The following is a 25,423-nucleotide window of genomic DNA, read 5'->3' on the forward strand; positions in this document are numbered from 1 at the left end:
CTCCCTTCAGCCTTCTCTGTTCCAAGGACAAAAACTCCAGCCGATCCAATCTTTCCTCATAGTTGCATTTTTCCAGTCCCAGCAACATCCTCATAAATCTCCTCTGTACCCTCCCTACTGCAATTACATCCTTTTTGTAATGAGGTGACCAGAACTGCACACAGTACCCAAGTTGTGGCCTAACCAATGATTTATACAGTTCCAACATAACCTCCCTGCTCTTATATTCTATACCTCAGCTAATGAAGGAAAGGATTCCACATGCCTTCTTAACCACCTTATCGAGCTGTCCTGCTACCTTCAGGGATCTGTGGACATTCGCTCCAAGGTCCCTCACTTCCTCTACACCTCCCAGTATTCTCTCATTAACCTTGTATTCCTTTGCCTTGTTTGACCTCCCCAAATGCATCACCTCACACTTCTCTGGGTTGAATTCCATTTGCTACTTTTCTGCCCACCTGACCAGTCCATCGATATCTTCCAGCAGTCTACAGCTATCCTTCTTGCTATCTACCACACGGCCAATCGTCGTGTTGTTTGCAAACCTCTTGATCATGCCCCCTACATTTACATCCAAATCGTTAATATGCACCACAAAAAGCAGGGGACCCAGTACCTTGCGGAACGCCACTGGAAACAGCCCTCCAGTCGCAAAAATATCCGTCAACAATTACCCTTTATTTCCTGCCACTGAGCCAATTTTGTATCTACCTTGCTGCATTTCCCTGGATCCCATGAGCTTTTTTTGTAAATAGTCTACCATGTGGAACCTTGTCAAAAGCCTTGCTAAAATCCTTGTAGACCACATCAACTGCACTACCCTCGTCAATCTTCCTTGTTAATTCTTCAAAAACTTTGATCAAGTTGGTCAAATAAGATATTCCCTTAACAAATCCATGCTGACTAGCCTTGATTAATCTGTGCCCTTCGAAGTGACAGTTTATCCGGTCTCTCAGAATTGATTCCAATAATTTGCCCACTACTGAGGTTAGACTGACTGGCCTGTAATTATTTGGTCTATCCCTCACTCCCTTTTTAAACAAAGGTACAACGTTAGAAGTCCTCCAATTCTCCGGCACCACATATGTATTTAGTGAGGACTGGAATATGATGGACAGACCTGTGATGAAACATAGGTATAACAGGCTTAATTAAGTAGAATTTAGAAATAATTAATACATTATACCTTTTAGAATTAAAGATTGAATAAATGGTCAGTTTTCAAGACTCACTGAAATTCCCTTTAAGGGCAGAGTTAAAAATCCATGAACATGAGCAGTTATAGGGAAGTAGTGACACCTAAGTTACATGATAAAGGTAGCTGGGTGACCGTCAGGGGAGGGAAAGGGAATAGGCGCACAGTGCAGGGATCCCCGGTGGCCGTTCCCCTCAATAATAAGTATACCGTTTTGAATGCAGTTGGGGGGGGGGGGGGGGGGGACCTACCAGGGGAAAGCCACAGTGGCCAGGTCTCTGGCACTGAGCCTGGCTCAGTGGCTCAGAAGGAAAGGGGGGAGAATAGGAGAGCGATAGTGATAGGAGATTCAATTGTTAGAGGAACAGACGGGAGGTTCTGTGGTCACGAACGAGATTCCCGGATGGTATGTTGCCTCCCGGGTGCCAGGGTCAGGGATGTCTCAGATCGAGTAGACAGGATTCTTAAGGGGGAGGGGGAGCAGCCAGAGGTCGTGGTACATATCGGTACCAATGACATAGCTAAGAAAAGGGATGAGGACCTGAAAAGCGAATATAGGGAGTTAGGTTGGAAGCTGAAAGGCAGGACGAGCAGAGTAGTAATCTCAGGATTGTTACCGGTGCCACGTGCTAGTGAGGCTAGAAACAGGGAGCGAGTGCAGCTGAACACGTGGCTACAGAACTGGTGTAGGAGGGAGGGATTCAGATATGTGGATCATTGGGATACCTTCTGGGGAAGGTGGGACCTGTAACAAGAAGGACGGGTTGCATCTGAACTGGAGGGGCACCAATATCCTGGGCGGGAGGTTTGCGAGAGCTCTTCGGGAGGGTTTAAACTAGTTTGGCAGAGGGATGGGAACCGGAGCTACGGATCAGTGGATGGGGTAGCTGTTGAACAGGCAGATACCGAGTGCAGAGAGTCTGTGAGGAAGGTTAGACAATTGACACGACAAAGTTGCAGCCAGTATGATGGGTTGAAGTGTGTCTATTTTAACGCAAGAAGTGTCAGGAATAAGGGTGATGAACTTAGAGCATGGATCAGGACTTGGAGTTACGATGTTGTGGCCATTACGGAGACGTGGATATCACAAGGGCAGGAATGGATGTTGGATGTTCCGGGGTTTAGATGTTTCAAAAGGAATAGGGTGGGAGGTAAAAGAGGTGGGGGAGTGGCATTGCTAATCAGGGATAGTATCACAGCTGCAGAAAGGGAGGTCATCGAGGAGGGTTTGTCTACTGAGTCATTATGGGTGGAAGTCAGAAACAGGAAAGGAGCAGTCACTTTGTTGGGAATTTTCTATAGACCCCCCAATAGCAACAGAGACATGGAGGAACAGATTGGGAGGCAGATTTTGGAAAGGTGCAGAAGTAACAGGGTTGTTGTCATGGGTGACTTCAACTTCCCTAATATTGATTGGAACCTCCTTAGTGCAAATAGTTTGGATGGAGCAGTTTTTGTCAGGTGTGTCCAGGAAGGTTTCCTGACTCAATATGTAGATAGGCCGACTAGAGGGGAGGCTATGTTGGACTTGGTGCTTGGCAACGAACCAGGCCAGGTGGCAGATCTCTCGGTGGGAGAGCATTTCGGTGATAGTGATCACAACTCCCTGACCTTTACTATAGTCATGGAGAGGGACAGGAGCAGACAGGATGGGAAAATATTTAATTTGGGGAGGGGGAATTACAATGCTATTAGGCAGGAACTGGGGAGCATAAATTGGGAACAGATGTTCTCAGGGAAATGCACGACAGAAATGTGGAGGTTGTTTAGGGAGCACTTGCTGCGACTGCTGGATAGGCTTGTCCCGATGAGGCAAGGAAGGGATGGTAGGGTGAAGGAACCTTGGATGACAAGAAATGTGGAACAGCTAGTCAAGAGGAAGAAGGAAGCTTACTTAAGGTTGAGGAAGCAAGGATCAGACAGGGCTCCAGAGGGTTACAAGGTAGCCAGGAAGGAACTGAAGAATGGACTTAGGAGAGCTAGAAGGGGACATGAAAAAGTCTTGGCGGGTAGGATTAAAGGAAATCCCAAGGCGTTCTACACTTATGTGAGGAACAAGAGGATGGCCAGAGTGAGGGTAGGGCCGATCAGGGATAGTGGAGGGAACTTGTGCCTGGAGTCGCAGGAGGTAGGGGAGGTCCTAAATGAATACTTTGCTTCAGTATTCACTAGAGAGGGGGACCTGGTCGTTTGTGAGGACAGCGTGGAACAGGCTGATATGCTTGAACAGGTTGAGGTTAAGAGGGAGGATGTGCTGGAAATTTTGAATGATATGAGGACAGATAAGTTCCCGGGGCCAGACGGGATAGACCCAAGGATATTACGGGAAGCGAGAGAAGAGATTGCTGCGCCTTTGGCGATGCTCTTTGAGTCCTCACTATCCACTGGAGTAGTACCGGATGATTGGAGGGTGGCAAATGTTGTTCCCTTGTTCAAGAAAGGGAATAGGGATAACCCTGGGAATTATAGACCAGTCAGTCTTACGTTGGTAGTGGGCAAATTATTGGAGAGGATTCTGAGAGACAGGATTTATGATTATTTGGAAAAGCATGGTTTGATTAGAGACAGTCAGCATGGCTTTGTGAGGGGCAGGTCATGCCTCACCAGCCTTATTGAATTATTTGAGGATGTGACAAAACACACTGATGAAGGAAGAGCAGTGGATGTGGTGTATATGGATTTTAGCAAGGCGTTTGATAAGGTTCCCCATGGTAGGCTCATTCAGAAAGTGAGGAGGCACGGGATACAGGGAAAGTTGGCTGTCTGGATACAAAATTGGCTGGCCCATAGAAGTCAGAGGGTGGTAGTCGATGGAAAGTATTCAGCATGGAGCTCGGTGACCAGTGGTGTTCCGCAGGGATCTGTTCTGGGACCTCTGCTCTTTGTGATTTTTATAAATGACTTGGATGAGGAAGTGGAAGGCTGGGTTAGCAAGTTTGCTGATGACACGAAGGTTGCTGGAGTTGTGGATAGTGTGGAAGGCTGTTGTAGGTTGCAACGGGACATTGACAGGATGCAGAGCTGGGCTGAGAAGTGGCAGATGGAATTCAACCTGGAAAAGTGTGAAGTGATTCATTTTGGAAGGTCAAATTTGAATGCAGAATACAGGCTTAAAGACAGGATTCTTGGTAGTGTGGAGGAACAGAGGGATCTTGGGGTCCATATCCATAGATCGCACAAAGTTGCCACCCAAGTTGATAGGGTTGTTAAGAAGGCGTATGGTGTTCATTAACAGGGGGATTGAGTTTAAGAGCTGCGAGGTTATGCTGCAGCTCTATAAGGCCCTGGTTCGACCACATTTGGAATATTGTGTTCAGTTCTGGTCGCCTCATTATCGGAAGGATGTGGAAGCTTTAGAGAGGGTGCAGAGGAGATTTACCAGGATGCTGCCTGGACTGGAGGGCATGTCTTATGAAGAAAGATTGAGGGAGCTAGGGCTTTTCTCATTGGAGCGAAGAAGGATGAGAGGTGACTTGATAGAGGGGTACAAGATGATGAGAGGCATTGATAGAGTTGATAGCCAGAGACTCTTTCCCAGGGTGGAAAGGGCTATCACCAGGGGGCATAATTTTAAGGTGACAGGAGGAAGGTTTCGGGGAGATGTCAGAGGTAGGTTCTTGACACAGAGAGTGGTGGGTACGTGGAATGCGCTGCCAGCGGTGGTAGTAGAAGCAGATACATTAGGGACATTTAAGCGACTCTTGGATAGGTACATGGACAATAGTAGAATGAAGGGTAGGTAGTTAGTTTGATCTTAGAATAGGTTAAAGGTTCGGCACAACATCGTGGGCCGAAGGGCCTGTACTGTGCTGTTCTATGTTCTATCCCTGTTACAATGGAATGTGTATCAGAAACGTCTTTTAAGTCAAATGAGAAAGGCTATACATAGTCCATACTGATAACTATAACCCAAATTGTTGATAATGTTAATGATATAGACAGACTGACTTAAGGAGATGGTACAAGGTACCATCAAAGAACCTTCACACATGATGAATCACAAAATGGACTGTTACATACAAAAAACAGATGCCGTTTAAACCCAATTTGACCCAAAAAGAACAAAGAACAGCACAGCACAGGAACAGGCCATTCGGCCCTCCAAGCCTGCGTCAATCCTGATGCCTGCCTAAACTAAAACCTTCTGCACTTCCGGGCACTGTATCCCTCTATTCCCATCCTATTCATGTATTTGTCAAGATGCCTCTTAAACGTCGCTATCGTACCTGCTTCCACCACCTCCCCTGGCAGCAAGTTCCAGGCACTCACCACCCTCTGTGTAAAGAACTTGCCTCGCACATCCCCTCTAAATTTTGCCCCTCTCACCTTAAACCCATGTCCCCTAGTAACTGACTCTTCCACCCTGGGAAAAAGCTTCTGACTATCCACTCTGTCCATGCCGCTCATAACTTTGTAAACCTCTATCATGTCGCCCCTCCACCTCCGTCTTTCCAGTGAAAACAATCCGAGTTTATCCAACCTCTCCTCATAGCTAATGCCCTCCAGACCAGGCAACATCCTAGTAAACCTCTTCTGTACCCTCTCCAAAGCCTCCACGTCCTTCTGGTAGTGTGGCGACCAGAATTGCACGCAATATTCTAAGTATAGCCTAACTAAAGTTCTGTACAGCTACAGCATGTCTTGCCAATTTTTATAGTCTATGCCCCGACCGATGAAGGCAAGCATGCCATATGCCTTCTTGACGACCTTATCCACCTGCGTTGCCACTTTCAGTGACCTGTGGACCTGTACGCCCAGATCTCTCTGCCTGTCAATACTCCTAAGGGTTCTGCCATTTACTTCCCACCTGTATTAGACCTTCCAAAATGCATTACCTCACATTTGTCCGGATTAAACTCCATCTGCCATTTCTCCGCACAGGTATCCAACCGATCTATATCCTGCTGTACCCTCTGACAATCCTTATCATTATCCGCAACTCCACCAATCTTTGTGTCGTCCGCAAACTTACTAATTAGACCAGCTACGTTTTCCTCCAAATCATTTATATATAATACAATCAGCAAAGGTCCCAACACTGATCCCTGCGGAACACCACTAGTCCCATCCCTCCATTCAGAAAAGCACCCTTCCACTGATACCCTCTGTCTTCTATGACCGAGCCAGTTCTGTATCCATCTTGCCAGCTCACCTCTGATCCCGTGTGACTTCACCTTTTGTACCAGTCTGCCATGAGGGACCTTGTCAAAGGCTTTACTGAAATCCATATAGATAACATCCACTGCCCTTCCTTCATCAACCTTCTTCGTCACTTCCTCAAAAAACTCAATCAAATTCGTGAGACACGACCTCCCCTTCACAAAACCATGCTGCCTCTTGCTAATAAGTTTGTTTGTTTCCAAATGGGAGTAAATCCTGTCCCGAAGAATCCTCTCTAATAATTTCCCTACCACTGACGTAAGGCTCACTGGCCTATAATTTCCTGGATTATCCTTGCTACCCTTCTTAAACAAAGGAACAACATTGGCTTTCCTCCAGTCCTCTGGAACCTCACCTGTAGCCAATGAGGATGCAAAGATTTCTGTCAAGGCCCAGCAATTTCTTCCCTTGCCTCCCTCAGTATTCTGGGGTAGATCCCATCAGGCCGTGGGGACTTATCTACCTTAATGCTTTGCAAGACACCCAACACCTCCTCCTTGTTGATAACGAGATGACTGAGACTATCTACACTCCCTTGCCTAGGCTCATCATCCACCAAGTCCTTCTCTTTGGTGAATACTGATGCAAAGTACTCATTTAGTACCTCACCCATTTCCTCTGGATCCACACATAGATTCCCTTCTCTGTCCTTGAGTGGGCCAACCCTTTCCCTGGCAAAAACAGTTACTGCACAAATTTAATTAAAAATCTTTTAAGTATAAAACATATTTATACAGTTAAGTCTTAGTATTACTATAAAACACTACAAACATTTTGACCAGATAAAAGCTCACAACTTCATGAGAAGGGAATTCTCAGCAGATAATTAATTGGGAATAAGCAGCTTATGATATTACCATAATTGGGAATAAGTAGCTACTGATATTACCATATATGGATAACGAAAGCAGGAAAAATACACACAGAAAGGCAACACCTACATTCCAAAAGATGTTAATAGATTAGAAACAGTATAAACAACAGAGTTTTGAATCGAAATATTAGGGGTATTGAAATTCCTCATCAATACTTCTCAAACTATGGTTAGAACGGCTGACTACATGAGAAGAGAATTCTGCTCTTAACCAAGAGTGTTTTGTCTTGTTAGACAGGAGGCTTCCTCGGGGATGTAAGTTAACAGTTTACTTTGAATTTTGATGGATATTCTAAGATACTTTGCTGTAACATTGTCAAGGTTGAACTTTTGGATTCTATTTTAGAAATGTTATGTTTTACATTTCTTACTAATCTTTGATATTGCAGTATACTTATCCACTTAAAAGTGTACTGCATGTTAAATTCTTTAATAAATATATAAAAGTAAATAAATTGTCTCATGCAGAACTACAAGAACCCCCTCTCTGTGTCTCTAAGTGGAGAGATATGTATTGAACAGAGTTTCCCAGACCCTTATAATATCTGGGATATTTATGACTTAGCCATAATTATTTTAAAAAAGGCTATCTGAAAGATGGTAATATTATCTGTTAGTTTTCCTTCTTTGAGGGAAAACTAGTTCAATTCTTTGGACCCAAATAAGTGTCTATAACAGTTTATCTGGATTGAAATTAATTAAAGGAGATTCATAGGGATGTACTCCTGATTTGGTTTAGTCCCTACAAGGGATTAAATTCATAAATCACTTCAGATCTTCCGCTATTTCCTCTCTTGCTTCTTTTAACAACCTGGGATACATTTCATCCAGCCCTGGTGATTTATCAATTTTCATGGATGCTAATCCCATTAATACCTCCTCTCTCCCTACGTTTATTTATTTATTTATTTAGAGATACAGCACTGAAACAGGCCCTTCGGCCCACCGAGTCTGTGCCAACCAACAACCGCCCATTTATACTAATCCTACATTAATCCCATATTCCCTACCACATCCCCACCTTCCCTCAATTCTCCTACCACCTACCTACACTACGGGCAATTTACAATCGCCAATTTACCTATCAACCTGCAAGTCTTTGGCTGTGGGAGGAAACCGGAGCACCCGGCAGAAACCCACGCGGTCACAGGGAGAACTTGCAAATTCCGCACAGGCAGTACCCAGAACTGAACCCGGGTCGCTGGAGCTGTGAGGTTGCAGTGCTAACCACTACGCCGCCCTAATCACATCCAATTCTTCACACCCCTCTTCCTTAAATACACTATCTGCATTGTTCCTCCTCTTTAGTGAAGACGACACAAAGTATTCATCAAGAACAATAACAACATCTTCCGCCCCTATACATTGGTTACCTTTTTGTTCTTTTATGGGCCCGACTCTTTCCATAGTTATCCTCTTACTCTTAAATGTATTGATAAAACATCTTTGGGTTCACCTGGATTTTGCTCGTCAATATTCTTTCATGCCCTCTCTTAGCTTTCCTAATTTCCTTTTTGATTTCACCCCTCCACTTTCTATATTCCTCTCGGCTTTGTCATATTGAGTTCTCAGTGTTGGACATAAGCTTTCCTTTTCTGCCTTATCTTACCCTGTAAGCTCCTAGACATCCATGGGGCTCCAGATTTGACCATCCAACCCTTTTTATTTGTGGGAACATGTTTACTCTGAATCCCTTGAATCTCTCTTTTGAATGCCAAGTAACTAGTAACATAGATAAAGGGAAACCAGTGGATGTAGTATACTTGGTTTCCAAAAGGCATTTGATAAGGTGCCACACAGAAGGTTAATAGGCAAGATAAGGGCTCATGGAGTTGGGGGTAATATATTAGCATTGATAGAGGATTGGTTAATGGACAGGAAGCAAAGAGTGGGAATAAACGGGGCATTTTCAAGTTGGCAGACTGTAACTAGTGGAGTGCCGCAAGGATCATTCCTGGGGCCTCAGCTATTTTACAATCTATATTAGTGACTTGGATCCAAAGAAGAGAGTAATGTATCTAAGTTTGTTGATGATACAAAGCTAGGTGGAAAGGTAAGCTATGGGGAGGACACAGAGAGGCTGCAAAGGTGATATAGATCGGTTAAGCAAGTGGGCAACCAGATGGCAAATGGAGTATAATGTGGGTAAGTGTGATGTCATTCACTTTGGTCACAAGAATATAAAAGCAGAATATTTTCTGAAAGGTGTGAAACTTTTAAATGTTGATGTTCAGATAGACTTGGGTGTGCTTGTACAAGGAACGCAGAAAGTTAGCATGCAGGTACAGCAAGTAATTAGGAAGGCAAATGGCATGTTGGCCTTTATTGGAAAGGGATTGGAGTATAGGAACAAAGAAGTCTTGCTACAGGGCTTTGGTGAGATCATATCTGGAATACCATGTACAATTTTGGTCTCCATATTTATGGAAGAATATACTTGCATTGGAGGCAGTACAGCGAAGGTTCACTGGGTTGGTCCCTGGGATGAGAGGGTTTTCCTATGATGAGAGGCTGAGTAAATTGGAGTTTAGAAGAATGAGAGGAGATCTCATTGAACCATACAAGATTCTGAGAGACTTGACAGGGTAGATGCTGACAGATTGTTTCCACTGGTCGGGGGAAACTAAAACACAGGGGCACAGTCTCAGGATAAGGGGACGATAACTTAGGAGTAGGATGAAGAGAAATTACTTTACTCAAAGGGTTATGAATCTTTGATAGATTCATAAGAGGGTAGTGGATGCTCCATTGCTGAATACATTTAAGGCAGGGATAGACAGATATTTGGTCTCAGGGAATCAAGGGATATGGGGAGCAGGCACGAAAGTGGGGTTGAAGCCCAAGATCAGCCATGATCGTATTGATTGGCAGTGCAGACTCAAGGGGTCATATGGTCGACTGCTCCTATTTCTTGTGTTCAAGACACACAGGACCCAAACAGACATCAGACTGAAGCAGAATGAGACTTGCTGAAGGGATAGTCTCATCCCACTTTGCTTGGGTGAGAGTTCGGGTCCTGATATCCAATTTACACTTCACAAATTTAGTGCCCGTTTACACTCAAACTACTTTGCACCAATGCTAAATTTGCAGTGTAAATGCACTCTCTTTCAAAACTACACTGTCATCCACTCCTCCATTACCCCCACCACCTCGTCCCCTTCCCACGGCACCTGGCTCTGCAATCACAGGAGGTGCAATACCTGCCCATTTACCTCCTCTCTCCTCACTATTCAAGGCCCCAAACACTCCTTTCAGGTGAAGCAGCGATTTACTTCTACTTCTTTCAATTTAGTATACTGTATTCGCTGCTTACAATGTAGTCTCCTCTACTGGGGTAGACTGGGTGACAGGTTTGCAGAACACCTCCGCTCAGTCCGAAAGCATGACCCCGAGCTTCCGGTTGCTTGCCATTTCAACACTCCCCCCTGCTCTCATGCCCACATCTCTGTCCTGGGATTGCTGCAGTGTTCCAGTGAACATCAACGCAAGCTCGAGGAACAGCATCTCATTTATCGATTGGGCACACTACAGCTGCTGGACTGAACATAGAGTTCAATAATTTCAGAGCATGACGGGCCCCCCCTTTTTATTTTTAGTTATTTTTTTCTTTATGTGTTTATTTTATTTTAGTTTGTTTCTACTGTGCCTACCCACTGTTTTTTTCATGTTTGTGCTTGGGGTCAGGCTGTTCAGTTTTCGGTCAATTAACATCCTCTCTGTACTAGCGCTTCATCTTTCAGCACACTATTAACATACCGTTTGCCTTTGCTCCATGACCTGCTGGTCAGTTATTCTCTGTGATCTTGCCCTATCAACACCTTCTCTTTTGTTATCTCTTGCCCCTCCCCTACTTTACTTGCTTAAAACCTATTACATTTCTGGCTCTGCCAGTTCTGATGAAGGGTCACTGACCTGAAACATTAACTCTGCTTCTCACTCGACAGATGCTGCCAGACCTGCTGAGTATTTCCAGCAGTTTTTGTTTTTATTTCAGATTTCCAACATCTGTAGTATTTTGCTTTTATTATATATGCTGTCATTCAACTTCTTTCAAGGCTGAAGGATGAGTTTTTCTATTCTTTTCTGATAGATCAACCTTTTAACATTTTTTAACATAAGAGATCAGCCTTTAGACCATTCACTGCTCCAATTCTAAGGTTTGGATGTTTTGTTTGTGCCACCAATGGTGGAGTGAAGAAAATCAGTTATGTGCAAAAGGCCAGAATTGGAGGAGCATAGAGATCACAGAGGGCTGGAGAAGGTTAGAGAAATAGGGAGGGGTGAAGCCACTGGGGGGAGGAGTTGTAAACAAAGACAAGAATTTGAATACCAAGGGTTTTTTTTTGCCAAAACAGAAGCCAATGTAGGTTAGTGAACATAGGGTGATGGGCTATGACCGGATAGGCAAAAATGGAACCATACAAGGACAGTTTCACCCAGCTAGACAATGGAGAAGAGGCTCTGGAGGTGTATGGTGTGGGCAACCATGCCAAAGCTGCAGGTAAGTCAAGCAGGTAAAGTAAGAATAACTTACCATGGGTACGGTCGCAGAAAAAGTCGAGGGCAAGCCCACCTCCGTAAAGCCTGAAAGCCATATCATGATCTTACGTGGCCAAGGCCTTTAAGTGGCCTCGAGGGGGCTTCTGCCCCGCTGAGGCAGGAAGTCCCACCTCCAATAGCTGCCAGCCAATCAGTGGGATTTTTTTTTTATTCATTCATGGGATGTGGGCGTCGCTGGCCAGGCCAGCATTTATTGCCCATCCCTAATTGCCCTTGAGAAGGTGGTGGTGAGCTGCCTTCTTGAACCGCTGCAGTGCTGTCAGGGAGGGAGTTCCAGGATTTTGACCCAGCGACAGTGAAGGAACGGTGATATAGTTCCAAGTCAGGATGGTGTGTGAATTGGAGGGGAACTTGCAGGTGGTGGTGTTCCCATGTATTTGCTGCCCTTGTCCTTCTAGTTGGTAGAGGTCGCCGGTTTGCAAGGTACTGTCTAAGAAGCCTTGGTGCATTGCTGCAGTGCATCTTGTAGATGGTACACACTGCTGCCATTGTGCATCGGTGGTGGTTGGAGTGAATGTTTGTAGATGGGGTGCCAATCAAGCAGGCTGCTTTGTCCTGGATGGTGTCGAGCTTCTTGAGTGTTGTTGGAGCTGCACCCATCCAGGCAAGTGGAGAGTATTCCATCACACTCCTGATTTGTGCCTTGTAGATGATGGACAGGCTTTGGGGAGTCAGGAGGTGAGTTACTCACCTCAGGATTCCTAGCCTCTGACCTGCTCTTGTAGCCACGGTATTTATATGGCTACTCCAGTTCAGTTTCTGGTCAATGGTAACTCCTAGAATGTTGATAGTGGGGGATTCAGCGATGGTAATGTCGTTGAATGTCAAGGGGATTTGCTCGAGAAGGGAGGGGAGGTGCTCCAGGGGGATGGCTTGTGCCACGGAGTGGGGGGGGGGCATCACCCCCTCGGGCACAGGGTGCCCTATCAGGAGAGCCACCCACAGCTTCCAAAGAGGCTGCCAGGTTTCACTGGGTGGCTTTCTACTGAACCGCCCCTTGATATTGGCCACCTAAGGGCCTAATTGGCCTGAGTCAGGCAGGCCATTTGTCACCTCCCCGCCACTCGTAAAATTGCAGTGGGGGCAGGACAGGAACGGCAGCCCCCGCCTCCCACTCAATTTTTTGAAGCGTAGTCACTGTTTCAATGTCGGAAATGCAGGACCTAATTTGCACACAGCAAACTCCCACCAATAGCAATGTGATAATGACCAGATAATCTGCTTTTGTGATGTTGATTGAAGGAAAAATATTGACCAGAACACTGGTGATAACTCCCCTGTTCTTTTACGAAATATGGCCATGGGATCTTTGATGTTCACAAGAGCGCAGATGGGGCCTTGGTTTAACATCTCACCCAAAAGACAATATCTCGGTGCAGCACTCCCTCGATACTGCACTGGAGCGTTAGCTTAAATCCCAGAGTGGGATACGAACCCACACCCTTCTGACTCAGGTGAGAGTGCTGCCCACTGAGCCATGGCTGACACACAAGCTGCGCATCAATGGAGATTAGCAATTGAAGTCTCCCAATGCCATCTGGAATCATAACACAAAGCTTTGGTAGTCTAGTATTTAACAGTATTTAGCTGAAACTTAACACCGATGCATTCTATCATTATATGTGGTAATTGTTCCCATCTAGTAACAATGGAGAAGGAAATGAAGTGAATAGTGGCAGGCAAGAAATTCAATGGCCACTGGATCATGAAGCCCTAAAAAATTAGAAATGTGGTCAAACACAGTTAAATGTACTTCAGGGGAATTAAAGGATAAATGATAGGCAGGTCTGATATCAATGAACACAAGGCAGGCTTTCTGGCCAAATTATATTTTCTGTTCCTAAATTGACTATTTTCTGTGCATGGAATGTGTTCCCCCATCCCCGAGGGACTTCTACCTGCTAAACAGTAGCACAGCAGAATCTCCTAATAATCTGATTTAAGTTTACTCACTGGAAATCCAAGGACAATGGTCATATCTTAACATAAATAAATGTTTATAACCTGATATTACCGTCATGCAAACCAGTGGGAAGCGTCCAGTGGACAGCAATGAAAACTGCATTCCTTCCTGATGTATGTGGGGCTTGGTGGAAGGACTGTATCACCACTTTATAGAAGACATATGGAATTCCATTACTTTTGTTAGAAACTTGCATGTAGACATCTGGTCTACTCTTCTGAATCAATGTGGTATTGCTAAAGCACCTAAATAAATGTACCTTGAGCCAGTGCACCTTGATTACGTACGAGACAACTGCATTGACATCTGTTCATAGCAAAACAAAGGCAGCCTCTAGTTGTGGCCAAAAACGTAGGCAGGCCAAACAGCCTTGAAACCCCAACTGGTTGACAATTCTACAAACAATCCGTCTGGTTTATGTGTCATGGCTCATGTGTGCCCCAGTCAATGAAGGAGACAGATATAAACGGAGGTGAGGAGGAGTGCATGTACACTTTTACTAGAATATTCGTTTTACTTATACATCATTAGCAGGCTTCTAAGGGAGACGGTCAGTAGTGAATACACTCTACTTTAATTCCAAACTAGTGCAACTGTTTTGAGAGCTAGGGACTTTCACTTGGAGCTATGAACCTTATTGCTGCCATCACTCCCAATTCTTGCAGTTGTGTTTGCAACAAAATCACAGCTTCTGCCCATGATAACTTGACTGCAGTCCCTACACAAATAAATTTGCAGTGTATGGAAATCTGCTTATGCCATTCCCAAAAAGTAATTTTTATCACATTACTGATCTCACACATCATTAATTTGAAACATGTAATGTTAACAGCAGCTGCCTCTATAACGAAAAAAAATAAAAACTGGAGCCCCAGCTTGCTTTATTGGAGGACATTATTATTGCTGGCCTGTTTTACTGACAATTACATAGAAATTGCAATATGGAAGCAGTGTGTTCAGCCCAGCCAATCCCTATTGGTATTCATCTTCACAAGTGTTCTCATATCCTTTCATTGCCCTTTTCTCGAACAACCTACCAACCTATTTTTAAATGTCACTCCACTCTGGTACAGCCTCAAAACCCTCTGTGTAAAATGCTTTCTCATGCTCACCGCCCTAAATCTCAAATTTAATCCGATACCAATGTATCTTTATTCTAGACCACAGGAAACAGTCTGTTTCTATCTACTTGGTCCCTATCCCTTCATATATTTTCAGCATCAAATCACTCAATACCGACTGTTTTAATAAAAAAGACGGATTCATATAGTGCTTTTCACCTCCTCCAGGTGTCTCAAAGTGCTTTAAATATTAGCCAAGACACCAGGGATAACTCCCCTGCTCTTCTTCGAAATAGTGCCATGGGATCTTTAACATCCACCTAATGAACAGAACATGTTGGAAACTGCTACCTACTTCTAACTCCTCTGAAAAGCTGCCCTTCAGCTCTTGCCTCCTCCCTTCGCACTACTTTATTAATCCAGTGCAGCATTGTGGCTTATATTATGATGTATTACTAAGTGGACCTAATCATGACTCCAGCTTATTGTGAAATGAAACAGTTCAGCGATTTGTATCTGGCCTTGTTTCAGCAATTATAAACATCACACGTCACATATTATGTAAACCAATAAACAAGATCTGTGCTTATGTAAATGTTCTTATGTCACATTACTGTTCTGAAAGATCATTTCATACTGCTATATTTCACAAAGTTTTGACCATTTTTACAGAAAAGGTCTAGGGGGTGGGGGAGCTTACCTTTTTAGTGTTGCGTTTTAAAGTAGAATGTATTCACACAAGTTTAAAAGAGATACTGAGACAATCGGTAGTTAAGATGCTAATGAGCTAGCCTTGATGTTGTACACAGACTGTAGATGACAAGCTGTTCACTCGGTTGTCTTGGTAAATCAATAAGTGACGCAGTCCATTGTGTTAGAAGTTGCTGGCCCCGGCATAAGGATTGGCAGACCTTCTCGAAGTGTAAAAGCATGAGAAATAAAATACTGGCAGAAAGATGACTGGAATTTAGGAAAGACTAGTCAGAAATAATTTTAAGTCAAGTTAAATAGCCCACTGATGTCAGGGGGCATAGTTTATGATGAAGTGGATCTAATCATAACTATAGCTCAGTATATTAATATATTTACTCACTGTGAAATAAAACAGCTTAATGATTTGTATCTGGCCTTGTTGCAGCAATTGTTCACACGGCCCAACTCCAGAGAAATTAAAGCAATACATGTGGAAACGGCATGAATATTTGGTTCCAGTCAGAAGAGGATATTATTATTACACTCCCAGGTTATGTTATTGTGCATTTAAAAATCGGGAAGGGTAAGCCAACTACCATAAAACTAAGATGCTCAGACTAGATACACGAGTGACTAACACCACTGAATCCTACAGCAAACGGAAACTGGTAACGAACATGTACTATCAATTTCAAGTAGGGTTACGTTCCTCCAGTTTGCACGGGAAAATTACTGTGCTACAATCTTGGTCAGAGTAGACTTGCATTAAGTGGTATACTAAGCACTATATCTTACAGTTCCTGCAATTTTCATTTCCTATCATGTGTTGTGAAATGGCTCTACGGTTGTTTAGGTTTGGGTGGATTGTGTGTTTGGTGGCTGCAATTATGCATAACTACCCCTCTCTTCTTTGGCCTCCTTGTCTCGGGAGACAATGGGTAAGCGCCTGGAGGTGGTCAGTGGTTTGTGGAGCAGCGCCTGGAGTGGCTATAAAGGCCAATTCTAGAGTGACAGACTCTTCCACAGGTGCTGCAGATAAAATTGGTTGTCAGGGCTGTTACACAGTTGGGTGTCCCCTTGCGCTTCTGTCTTTTTTCCTGCCAACTGCTAAGTCTCTTCGACTCGCCACACTTTAGCCCCTCCTTTATAGCTGCCCGCCAGCTCTGGCGATCGCTGGCAACTGACTCCCACGACTTTTGATCAATGTCACAGGACTTCATGTCGCGTTTGCAGACGTCTTTAAAGCGGAGACATGGACGGCCGGTAGGTCTGACACCAGTGACTAGCTCGCTGTACAATGTGTCCTTGGGGATCCTGCCATCTTCCATGTGGCTCATTAAAGGGTTAATTTGTTGGTGTGAGAAAGGTATCTAGAGGTCCCTCTCAGCCTTCACCTGGTCTTACTGTAACAGGGTTTAATTTTAAACACACCATGTTTTCAGCTCCCCCTTGGTGAATCCTTGTTCAACGCTTTCCAATTATAAAGCAAAGAAACCAGCACAAACAGGCTTTCTTAGGTTTAACGAAGAAAAGGAGAAATTTATTAAACTTGAACTTAAACTCTAATTTGGTTAACGCGTCCACACTAGCATGCATACGCAATACACACATGCAGATAGAGACAGAAAAGAGAAGAAAAATAAAGTGGAAGAATGCGAAGCAATATCTGAAGAGTTTTTGTTATGGTTCTTGGAGCTCACTGTAGAGTCCTGGATTGTAGGTAGATCTTGCTTTTCGTTGGGGCCCAGTATTCTTCTTAAACCTTGTTCGTTGTAGGAGACTTTTCTCTCTTGGGGTTCCATGTGTCTTCAGTGGATTCAGAGGCTTGCGAGAAAGAGATGGGAGCAGACGGGAGAGATCTTCTCAGTTCAGGAGAAAACAGACTTTCTCAGTTCAAACTGTTGGTACAATTCTGAAAAGCCCAGTTTGCCAAACAAATTAGTCATGTGACTAACTGGTCTGACCATGTCTTGCATTGTATCACCTTAGCAGTCTCTGGAATGCTCCTCTTACACACCATACCTGGTGATCAAGGTCCATTGTGGGTTGAATGTATCAGGGAATGGTCCTTTACCCTTCCAATCACTGACTGTTAATATGCAAATATCTTTTCCAGCCATGGCTGATCTGTTTAACAAGTCCTCCCCTCACTCCAGTAACAGTTTAAAAATCAATGTTCATGACAACATTAATGTGCCTCATTCTAAGCAGGTGGGGACATAGCATGACAGTTCGTTACAGCTGATATTTATGCATTTTCCTTTTTGTCTTTTATTTTCTTTTCACCCTCGAGTTTTTCTGTGGTCCATTTTCATTGTTATATTCCTCTTTATCCCCCAAGAAGAGGGACCATATGTGAAAAGTTACCACTGACTAGAAATTTAACTGGACCAGCCATATAAAGACTGTGGCTACAAGAGCAGGTCAAAGGCTGGGAATTCTGCAGCAAGTAAGTCACCTCCCAACTATCTACAAGACACAAGTCAGGAATGTGATGCAATACTCTCCACTTGCCTGGATAAGTGCAGCTCGAACAGCATTCAAGAAGCTCAACATCATCCAGGACAAAGCAGCCCGCTTGATTGGCACCCCCATCCCCATCGAACAGTGGGAGCAGTGTGCACCCTCTACAAGATGCACTGCAGCAACTTGCCAAGGCTCCTTCAATAGCACCATCCAAACATGCGACCTCTATCGCCTAGAACATATACATGGGAATATCATATGCTGCAAGTTCCTCTCCAAGTCTCACACCATCCTGACTTAGAACTATATCACTATTCCTTCACTGTCGCTGGGTCAAAATCCTGGAACTCCCTTCCTAACAGCACTGTGCACTGCAGCGGTTCAAGAAGGCCTTCTCAACCACCACATTCTCGAGGGCAATTGGGGATCAGCAATAAATTCTGGCCTTGCCAGCAAAACCCAGATCCCATGAACGAATTAAAAACAAAGAACCTAGTATGATTTAGGTGGAGTTCAGTATTTTCTCCGAAGTAATAGCATTCTTTTTTTTTTAATAGTCAGGAGCTTCAGGAGACACCTGTGCTATATGTACACCACAAAAATTGAGAAAAAAGTAGGAAATGCAAGAGGAATTTTCAATTTAAAAAGGTCTCCAAGTACCAACTTAAAAATGTGAAGTATTCAAAATTATTATTTTTACTTTTCAATATTGAAGATCTGTTTCTTCCATTGAGAATCACTTAAATAGGCAGTTAGGATATTAGTCAGTGGTGGTACTACTGACCCACTCACTCTACATTTTATGCCCTCAGTACTTCCTCCAAATGATGTTTAAGATGCAGATGGACCAATTCATCCATTGAGTTGTGCAATAAGCAGTAATCAACAGGTTTTGTTTGTTTTGAGGAGTTGATGATGGCAGTTTTGAAAGGGAGGAGAAGGAGAGGGAACCATTTATAATGATAGCTAGCACAGAGGCCAAGAAGCCACATTAGGTGCTCATCAGTTTAATGAGAATGAGGTCAAGAGAGCAGGAGATACATCACACAGACAAGAAAAGCTCAAAGAAGGAATAAGGGGAGATAAGAGAGAAACTAGAGAAAGGATTCAGGGCTAAGTGCATATGTGGGTCAGGTCATGAAAGAAAGATGCACCGTGTATGAGATAGAACAAAAATTCCACAACCTATACCACTGTATGCATCAGGCTTGCTGGAAAGAAACAAAATAGAATGAGTAAGACTATGCTAAAGGTCAGTGCGACTGGGAGAGACTGGGTCCTTAAGATGCTAATGATTTTGATAGCAATTAGTAAAGTTGGCCCCAACATTAACAAGGAAGCAGGAAGGGTACTGGGGAGCCCGGTAGTGGATCAAGAACCCAGAAAGACCCAGGATGTGGAGGTCCTGTCCATTCCAATGCCAGAGCCTCATTTGTAATTTTGTGTAGACTCCCACTGGCCCCTCATAATTTTGTGCACCTCAATTAAGTCACCCCTCAGCTTCCTCTGTTCTAAGGAAAACAACCATAGCCGATGCAATCTTTCCTCACAGCTGCAACTTTCAAGCCCTGGCAACATTCTTGTAAATCTCCTCTGTACTCTCTCCCAAGCAATTATGTCCGTCCTGTAATGTGGCGACCAGAACTGTATGCAATACTCCAGCTGTAGTCTAACCAGTGTTTTATACAGTTCCAGCATTACACCCCTACTTTTGTATTCTATACATCGGCCAATAAAGGAAAGCATTCTATACGCCTCTTCACCACTTTATCTACATGTCCTGCCATCCTCAAGGACCTGTGGACATGCACTCCAAGGTGTCTCACTTCTTCTACCCCTCTCAATATCCTCCCGTTTATTGTGTATTCCCTCACTTTGTTTGCCCTCCCCAAATGCATTACCTCACACTTCTCTGAATTGAATTCCCTGGAGGCTGCTCAGAGAAAAGCCAATAAATATGGAGAACACTTTGAACATTCAAGTATATCCCAAAGTGCATTATAGATGTAATTAAAAGAAATATTAGCAAGAGTGACCAAAAGCTTGGTCAAATAGGTGGGCTTTGAGGTGAGTCAGAAAGGAGGAGGGGGCGTTTAGAGAAGGGATGTGGGGCCTAAGCAGCTGAAGCTGAGGTGGTGGTGGAGGGAGGGAGCAGTGAGCAATGAGCAAGAGGCCGGAGTCAGAGGAACAGAAAGTTCAAGTGGAGTAGGGTTGTAAAGATGGGGGAGGCTGCAAAAGCGATTTAAATACTAGGATGAGACATATAAATGAGGTGTTAGGGGTTGGGAGCCAACATAGTAAGTAAGGTGAGTGGGATTTGGTGCAAGATAACAATAGTTTAAGTTTACAGAGGGTATCTAATCGGAGGCCAGCCAGAAAGGCATTTGAATAACTTTCTGGAGGTAATAAAGCATGAGTAGGGATCAGCAGCAAATGAGCTGAGGTAAGAGCAGAGGCTGGCAATGTTGCAAAAGTAGGAGTAAGCAGTCCTGGTGATGGAGAGGATATAGACTCAGATGCCCAGCTTGGGCTGCAATAGAACAGCATAGCTTGAAATAGTCTAGGTGAGCCTGAGACAATAGCCGGAGAGGGGGCACGTAGCTGGTGGTGAGAGACCAAGACAACAGTTTTGGTCTTTCCAATGCTTAACTAGAAGAAACTGCCAGTCATCCAAGACTGAATGTCAAATGAGCAATCTGATAACACAGACAGTGGAGCGGTTGAGATACAGCTGGGTACTGTTAGTATACATGTGGAAGCTGATGCCACGTCTGTGGATGACATCGGAAGGTGGCAGCACAGAGATAAGGAAGAGAAAGAGGCCAGGAATAGATGTTTGGAGGATTCAGAGGTAATGATGCAGGATAGAAAGAGAAGCCAATGCTAGAGATGTTCTGGACAATGGAACAGAAGTGTAGGAGGAGATTGGTGTGGCTGACCACAAATACTACAGAGAGATTTTGGATGTTAATACATTAATGGTCAAAGTTACAGAGGATGTGATTTGTGACTTTGATCAGGGCTGCTTGGCAAGAGCAGAATATTGATAGATAATTCAAATGGAGTTGCAGTAAGGATGAGCACAAATTTCAGAGGTGAGGAGCACAGATGTCAGTTAGTATGGGAGCTAGAAAGAGAAGTTGGGTGGTCAGCAGTTTGGGTGAAAGCAGCATGGGCTGCTGAATAGTTAGATTGTCTCCATCTTAGTGATAAAACTGTTCACGAGTTCCTTGAATGTGCTGTTGGAAGCAAAGGTGAAAGGGTCACCACCAGGAGAAAGTGGTTGAAAGATGATTATTAGCGAAGAAAAGAAGCCAGTAGTGATTTGTACTCTCCAGAATGATCCTCAAGTGGTGGGTTGTTATAGTAGTCTGTAAGGTTAATTTGGAGCACTGGAGCACTAAGGTACCATGAAAGACTGGAAAGGTCTTGGAGTTTCAGCTTTGAAGAGAAGCAGCTCAGAGATGGCAGATATATACAAGACAAGAAAAGTATAGAAAGAGGTAGATGTGAAAAATTACTACAAATGAGTGCCAAGCATGTTCAAAGTAGTAAAAAGCAAATATACAACTAATGTCATAAAATTTTCCAGACTATTCTACACATCAGATGAGCTCTTAGCTTGATTTGTGGAGGCAAAACTCTGGAATCATTTAAGAAGAAACTGAATAACGTGATGTGGATAATGTATGGTCTTTTTGGATGGATAAATGAATATGGGCTGAATACCTTCTTCATCCATATTTATCCTTGTAATCCAATCTTTTAAAAAATAAACTACATAATATAAAATCAACAGTCTAATTCACCAGTCACCACCATAACCAAAGTGAAACAAATGATCTTGAAACACATTAAAGTGCAATGTCAGACACAATCTGAAATATAAATTGACATATGTATCTGAACCATTTTACACTTTCAAGCTTTTCCAAATGATGTTAAATGATGGCTCAGCAAATTTATCGAGTGAGCAGCTGAGTTTTCCAGGCCAGAAATTTTCGCAGTCAATCTTCAGTCAGAGTAGAATTAGCTGGTCTGACCTAATGCTAAGATAGCAGTACTAAATTATCCTTGGTTCCCCTGGTTTGGAGGATGCAGGGCCAGGGGCAGAAAAAATGTGACTAGGAAACCAAATATTTCTGCAGTCTTTGTTTTATGCCCCCCATCGTCACTTAAATTATTTTTGTAGGTCAGGCCCCACTCAGGCTTTCGTTAACTGGTGTGAAGATAATAAAGCCAGAGGGTGTGGTGTGTGTGACCATTATGGGATGCTGCAACAAAACCAGTGGTACAGACATGATGGACTTAATGGCCTCGTTCTATCCTGTATCATTCTATGATTCTAGAAGTGGGGCTGGGTGCAGGTGGCAGCTGGAGGTCAAGCTGCCAAGACCCACAATAGTAGGAAGGAGTGGTCAGCTGAAGGCCAAAGTAGTAGGAATATTTTCAAAAGTCAAGTGGTGGTTTCCCAATGCTGGGAAACGGGCAAACATCAGTCCAGCGAGTGCACGTGGGGTGCCAGAACAGGGCTGGAAGCAGAAGGAAAAAGACTGGGCCCAGATTTAAAATGTTACATTTAAAATATTAAAAATGGATAATGGAAATAAAAGCAAAATAAATACTTATCTAATATAGAGCGGGGGTAAAAAAAAAAAGTGAAATAATAGAATGGCAGGCATACCATTTGGAGGACTGGAAGGTATGTGTAATGGTATAGCTCATATAAATAGGCATGACATTAACAGGAATTCAAGCATAACCATATGAAATGTGCAGAGTCACAAGGCTTTTAATTTATTACTAGTTGATCTTAGAGTCTTAGAGTCAAAATGGCACAGAAGGAGGACATTCGGCCCATCAAGTCCATGCTGGGTCTCGAGACTGCAATTCAATCTGTCTCATTTCCTGCCTCTATCCCCATAGCACTGCAAGTTTATTTCCTTCAAGTTCCTTCCTCCATTATTTCCACTTCCACCACCCTCGCAAGGCAGAGTTCCAGGTCTTTACCATTTGCTATGTAAAAAGTTCTTCCTCACAATACCGCTGCATCTCTTGCCCAAAACCTTAAATCTCTGTCCCCTAGTCCTTGTACTCTCCACTAATGGGAACAGCTTCTCTTTGTCTACCTTATCTAAACATGTCATAATTTTGTACACCTCTATCAAATTGCCCCTCAATCTCCTTTGCTCCAAAGAGAACAACCCCAGCTTCTCCAACCTAACCTTGTAGCTAAAATCCCCCATATTTGGAACCATTCTGGTGAATCTCCTCTTCACCCTTGCAAGGACCCTCACATCCTTCCTAAAACGTGGTGATCAGAACTGGTCACAATACTCCAGTTGTGGCCTAATCGAAGCTTTATAAAAGGTTCAGCATAACTTCCCTGGTTTTGCACTCAATACCTCAATTTATGAAGCCCAATATCTTCTGTGCATTGCACAAGTGGAGTCAAGACCAAGTGTAAAGCTCAGAAAAAGCAGGATTAGAGGGAAAGAGGTGATTGAACCAGTACATGCAGATATAATTCAGTGCCCATTTTACAGTAAAACTGCTGCTTTTGCAGAAAGAGTGATCATGATTAAGACTGAGGGAAAGCATTTTGATCTGGCTGTCATACAAGTTTATGCCCTGACACACGATCAGAGTTATAAGGAAACAGAGGTATTTTACGGCGACATCCTAAAGTGTTATGATCAAGTCACATTAACTGATGTGTTAACTGTAATGGGCGACTTAAATGCTAAAGTCAGTGAAGCGACATCAGGCACGCATGTCAGTCAATATGGCCTTGGATCGAGAGGAGAGAGAGAGACCGATACAATTTTGTCAAGAAAATGATCTGATGGTGGCAAACACCTTATTTTTATATTTCCATTATAAACTCTGCTAACCATGTATAAAATAGAAACTGCCTGTGTAAATTTATCACTCTCTAATTACATTCTCTTGGCAGTGGTGGTACTGTAGCACCTCGACTCACAAAGTGCAATTACAGCATGACAAGTTTGCTGAGGCAATTTCCATTATACATGTAAATATAGGAATTTATGATGGAAAAGGTTAAGATCTGCACAGACATGTATTTAAATAAAGATTTCCTGTTAACTCTTTCCATACACACACACAACAATAGTACCTCCAGAAAGCGTTCTTCCCACCCAGATGAAGGGATCCAAAGGTTAGAAGAGTTTGAGAAGGTCTATAAGAAAATAAAAAAAAAGTAGGTAGTACAATAGCAAGCATCCAATAAATTTGTAGCCCCAGTATTTTCCCAAGTTGTCCTATTGCATAAAGGTATATTTAGGTTTCTACATAAGCCAATACAAGAATATAAGAACATTAAGAATAAGAGCAGGAGTAGATCATACAGCCCTTGAGCCTGCTCCTCCATTCAATATGATCATGAATGACCTTCTTCCTCAATTTCACTTTCCTGCCCGCTCCCCATATCCCTTAATTCCCTGAGACACCAAAAATCTGTCTATCACAGCCTTAAATATATTCATTTATGGAACATTCGCAAACTTCTGGGGTAAAAGAATTCCAAAGATTTACAAGCCTTTGAGTGAAGAAATTTCTCCTCATCTCAGTCCAAAAGGATCGACCCCTTTTCTGAGACTGTGCCCCTGTGTTCTAGATTCCCCAGCCAGGGGAAAACAACTTCTCTGTGTCTACCCTGTCAAGTCCTTAAAGAATCAAGTATATTTCAATAAGATCACCTCTCATTCTTCTAAACGCCAAAGAATATAGGCCCAATTTACTCAGCCTGTCATCATAGGGCAACCCCCTCATCCCAGGGACCAATTTAGTGAAACTTTGCTGTACCGCCTCTGAGGTGAGTATATCCTTCCTTAAATATTGAGACTAAAACTGTGCACAGTACACCAGGTGTGGTCTCACCAAAGCCCTACACAATTGTAGCAAGACTTCCTTATTCTTGTACTCCAACCCGCCTTGTGATAAAGGCCAACATGTCAAGTGCGTTCCTAATTGCTTGTTGTACCTGCATACTAATTTCCTTTTAAGAGTACACCCAAGTCTCTCTGAGCATCATTAAAAGTTTCACACCTTTAAAAAAAAAATGCTTTTCTATTCTTATTACCAAAGTGAATAACCTCACACTTCCCCACATTACACTCCATCTGTCACCTTGTTGCGCACTCACTTAACTGGTCTCAACCCTTTTGCAGCTTTTTCGCATCCTCCTCACACCTAGCTTTATATCATCAGCAAACTTGGATACTCTATACGATACACCTATACGACGCTCAGGTAGCACGTTCACGTTGCAGAACAACCTAGGCGACATCAGAACTAGAAAACAATCTAATAGACTTGCATGGCTATGGGGATCTAGCTGGGGAGTGGGAATGACTGAATAGCTCCAGAGAGCCAGTATGAATTTGATGGGCCGAAAGGCCTCCTTCTGTGCCATAAATGACTCA

General features: G+C 43.5%; 1 protein-coding gene across 5 annotated transcripts in view; it reads right to left on the minus strand.

The window, feature by feature from the left end:
* Positions 1–25,423, minus strand: part of pde7a (phosphodiesterase 7A) — a 159,116-nt gene that overhangs the window by 91,587 nt on the left and 42,106 nt on the right. For 3 of the 5 annotated variants that reach the window (XM_068031917.1, XM_068031914.1, XM_068031916.1), the window contains exon 2: positions 24,115–24,177. The exons of the other annotated variants lie outside the window; for them this stretch is intronic. In XM_068031917.1, coding sequence (XP_067888018.1) covers positions 24,115–24,177 — 63 coding nt within the window. The remainder of the gene's footprint in view (positions 1–24,114; positions 24,178–25,423) is intronic. 5 annotated transcript variants of the gene reach the window in all.

This window comes from Heterodontus francisci, chromosome 5 (genome assembly GCF_036365525.1).
Source record: "Heterodontus francisci isolate sHetFra1 chromosome 5, sHetFra1.hap1, whole genome shotgun sequence".
NCBI lineage: Eukaryota > Metazoa > Chordata > Chondrichthyes > Heterodontiformes > Heterodontidae > Heterodontus > Heterodontus francisci.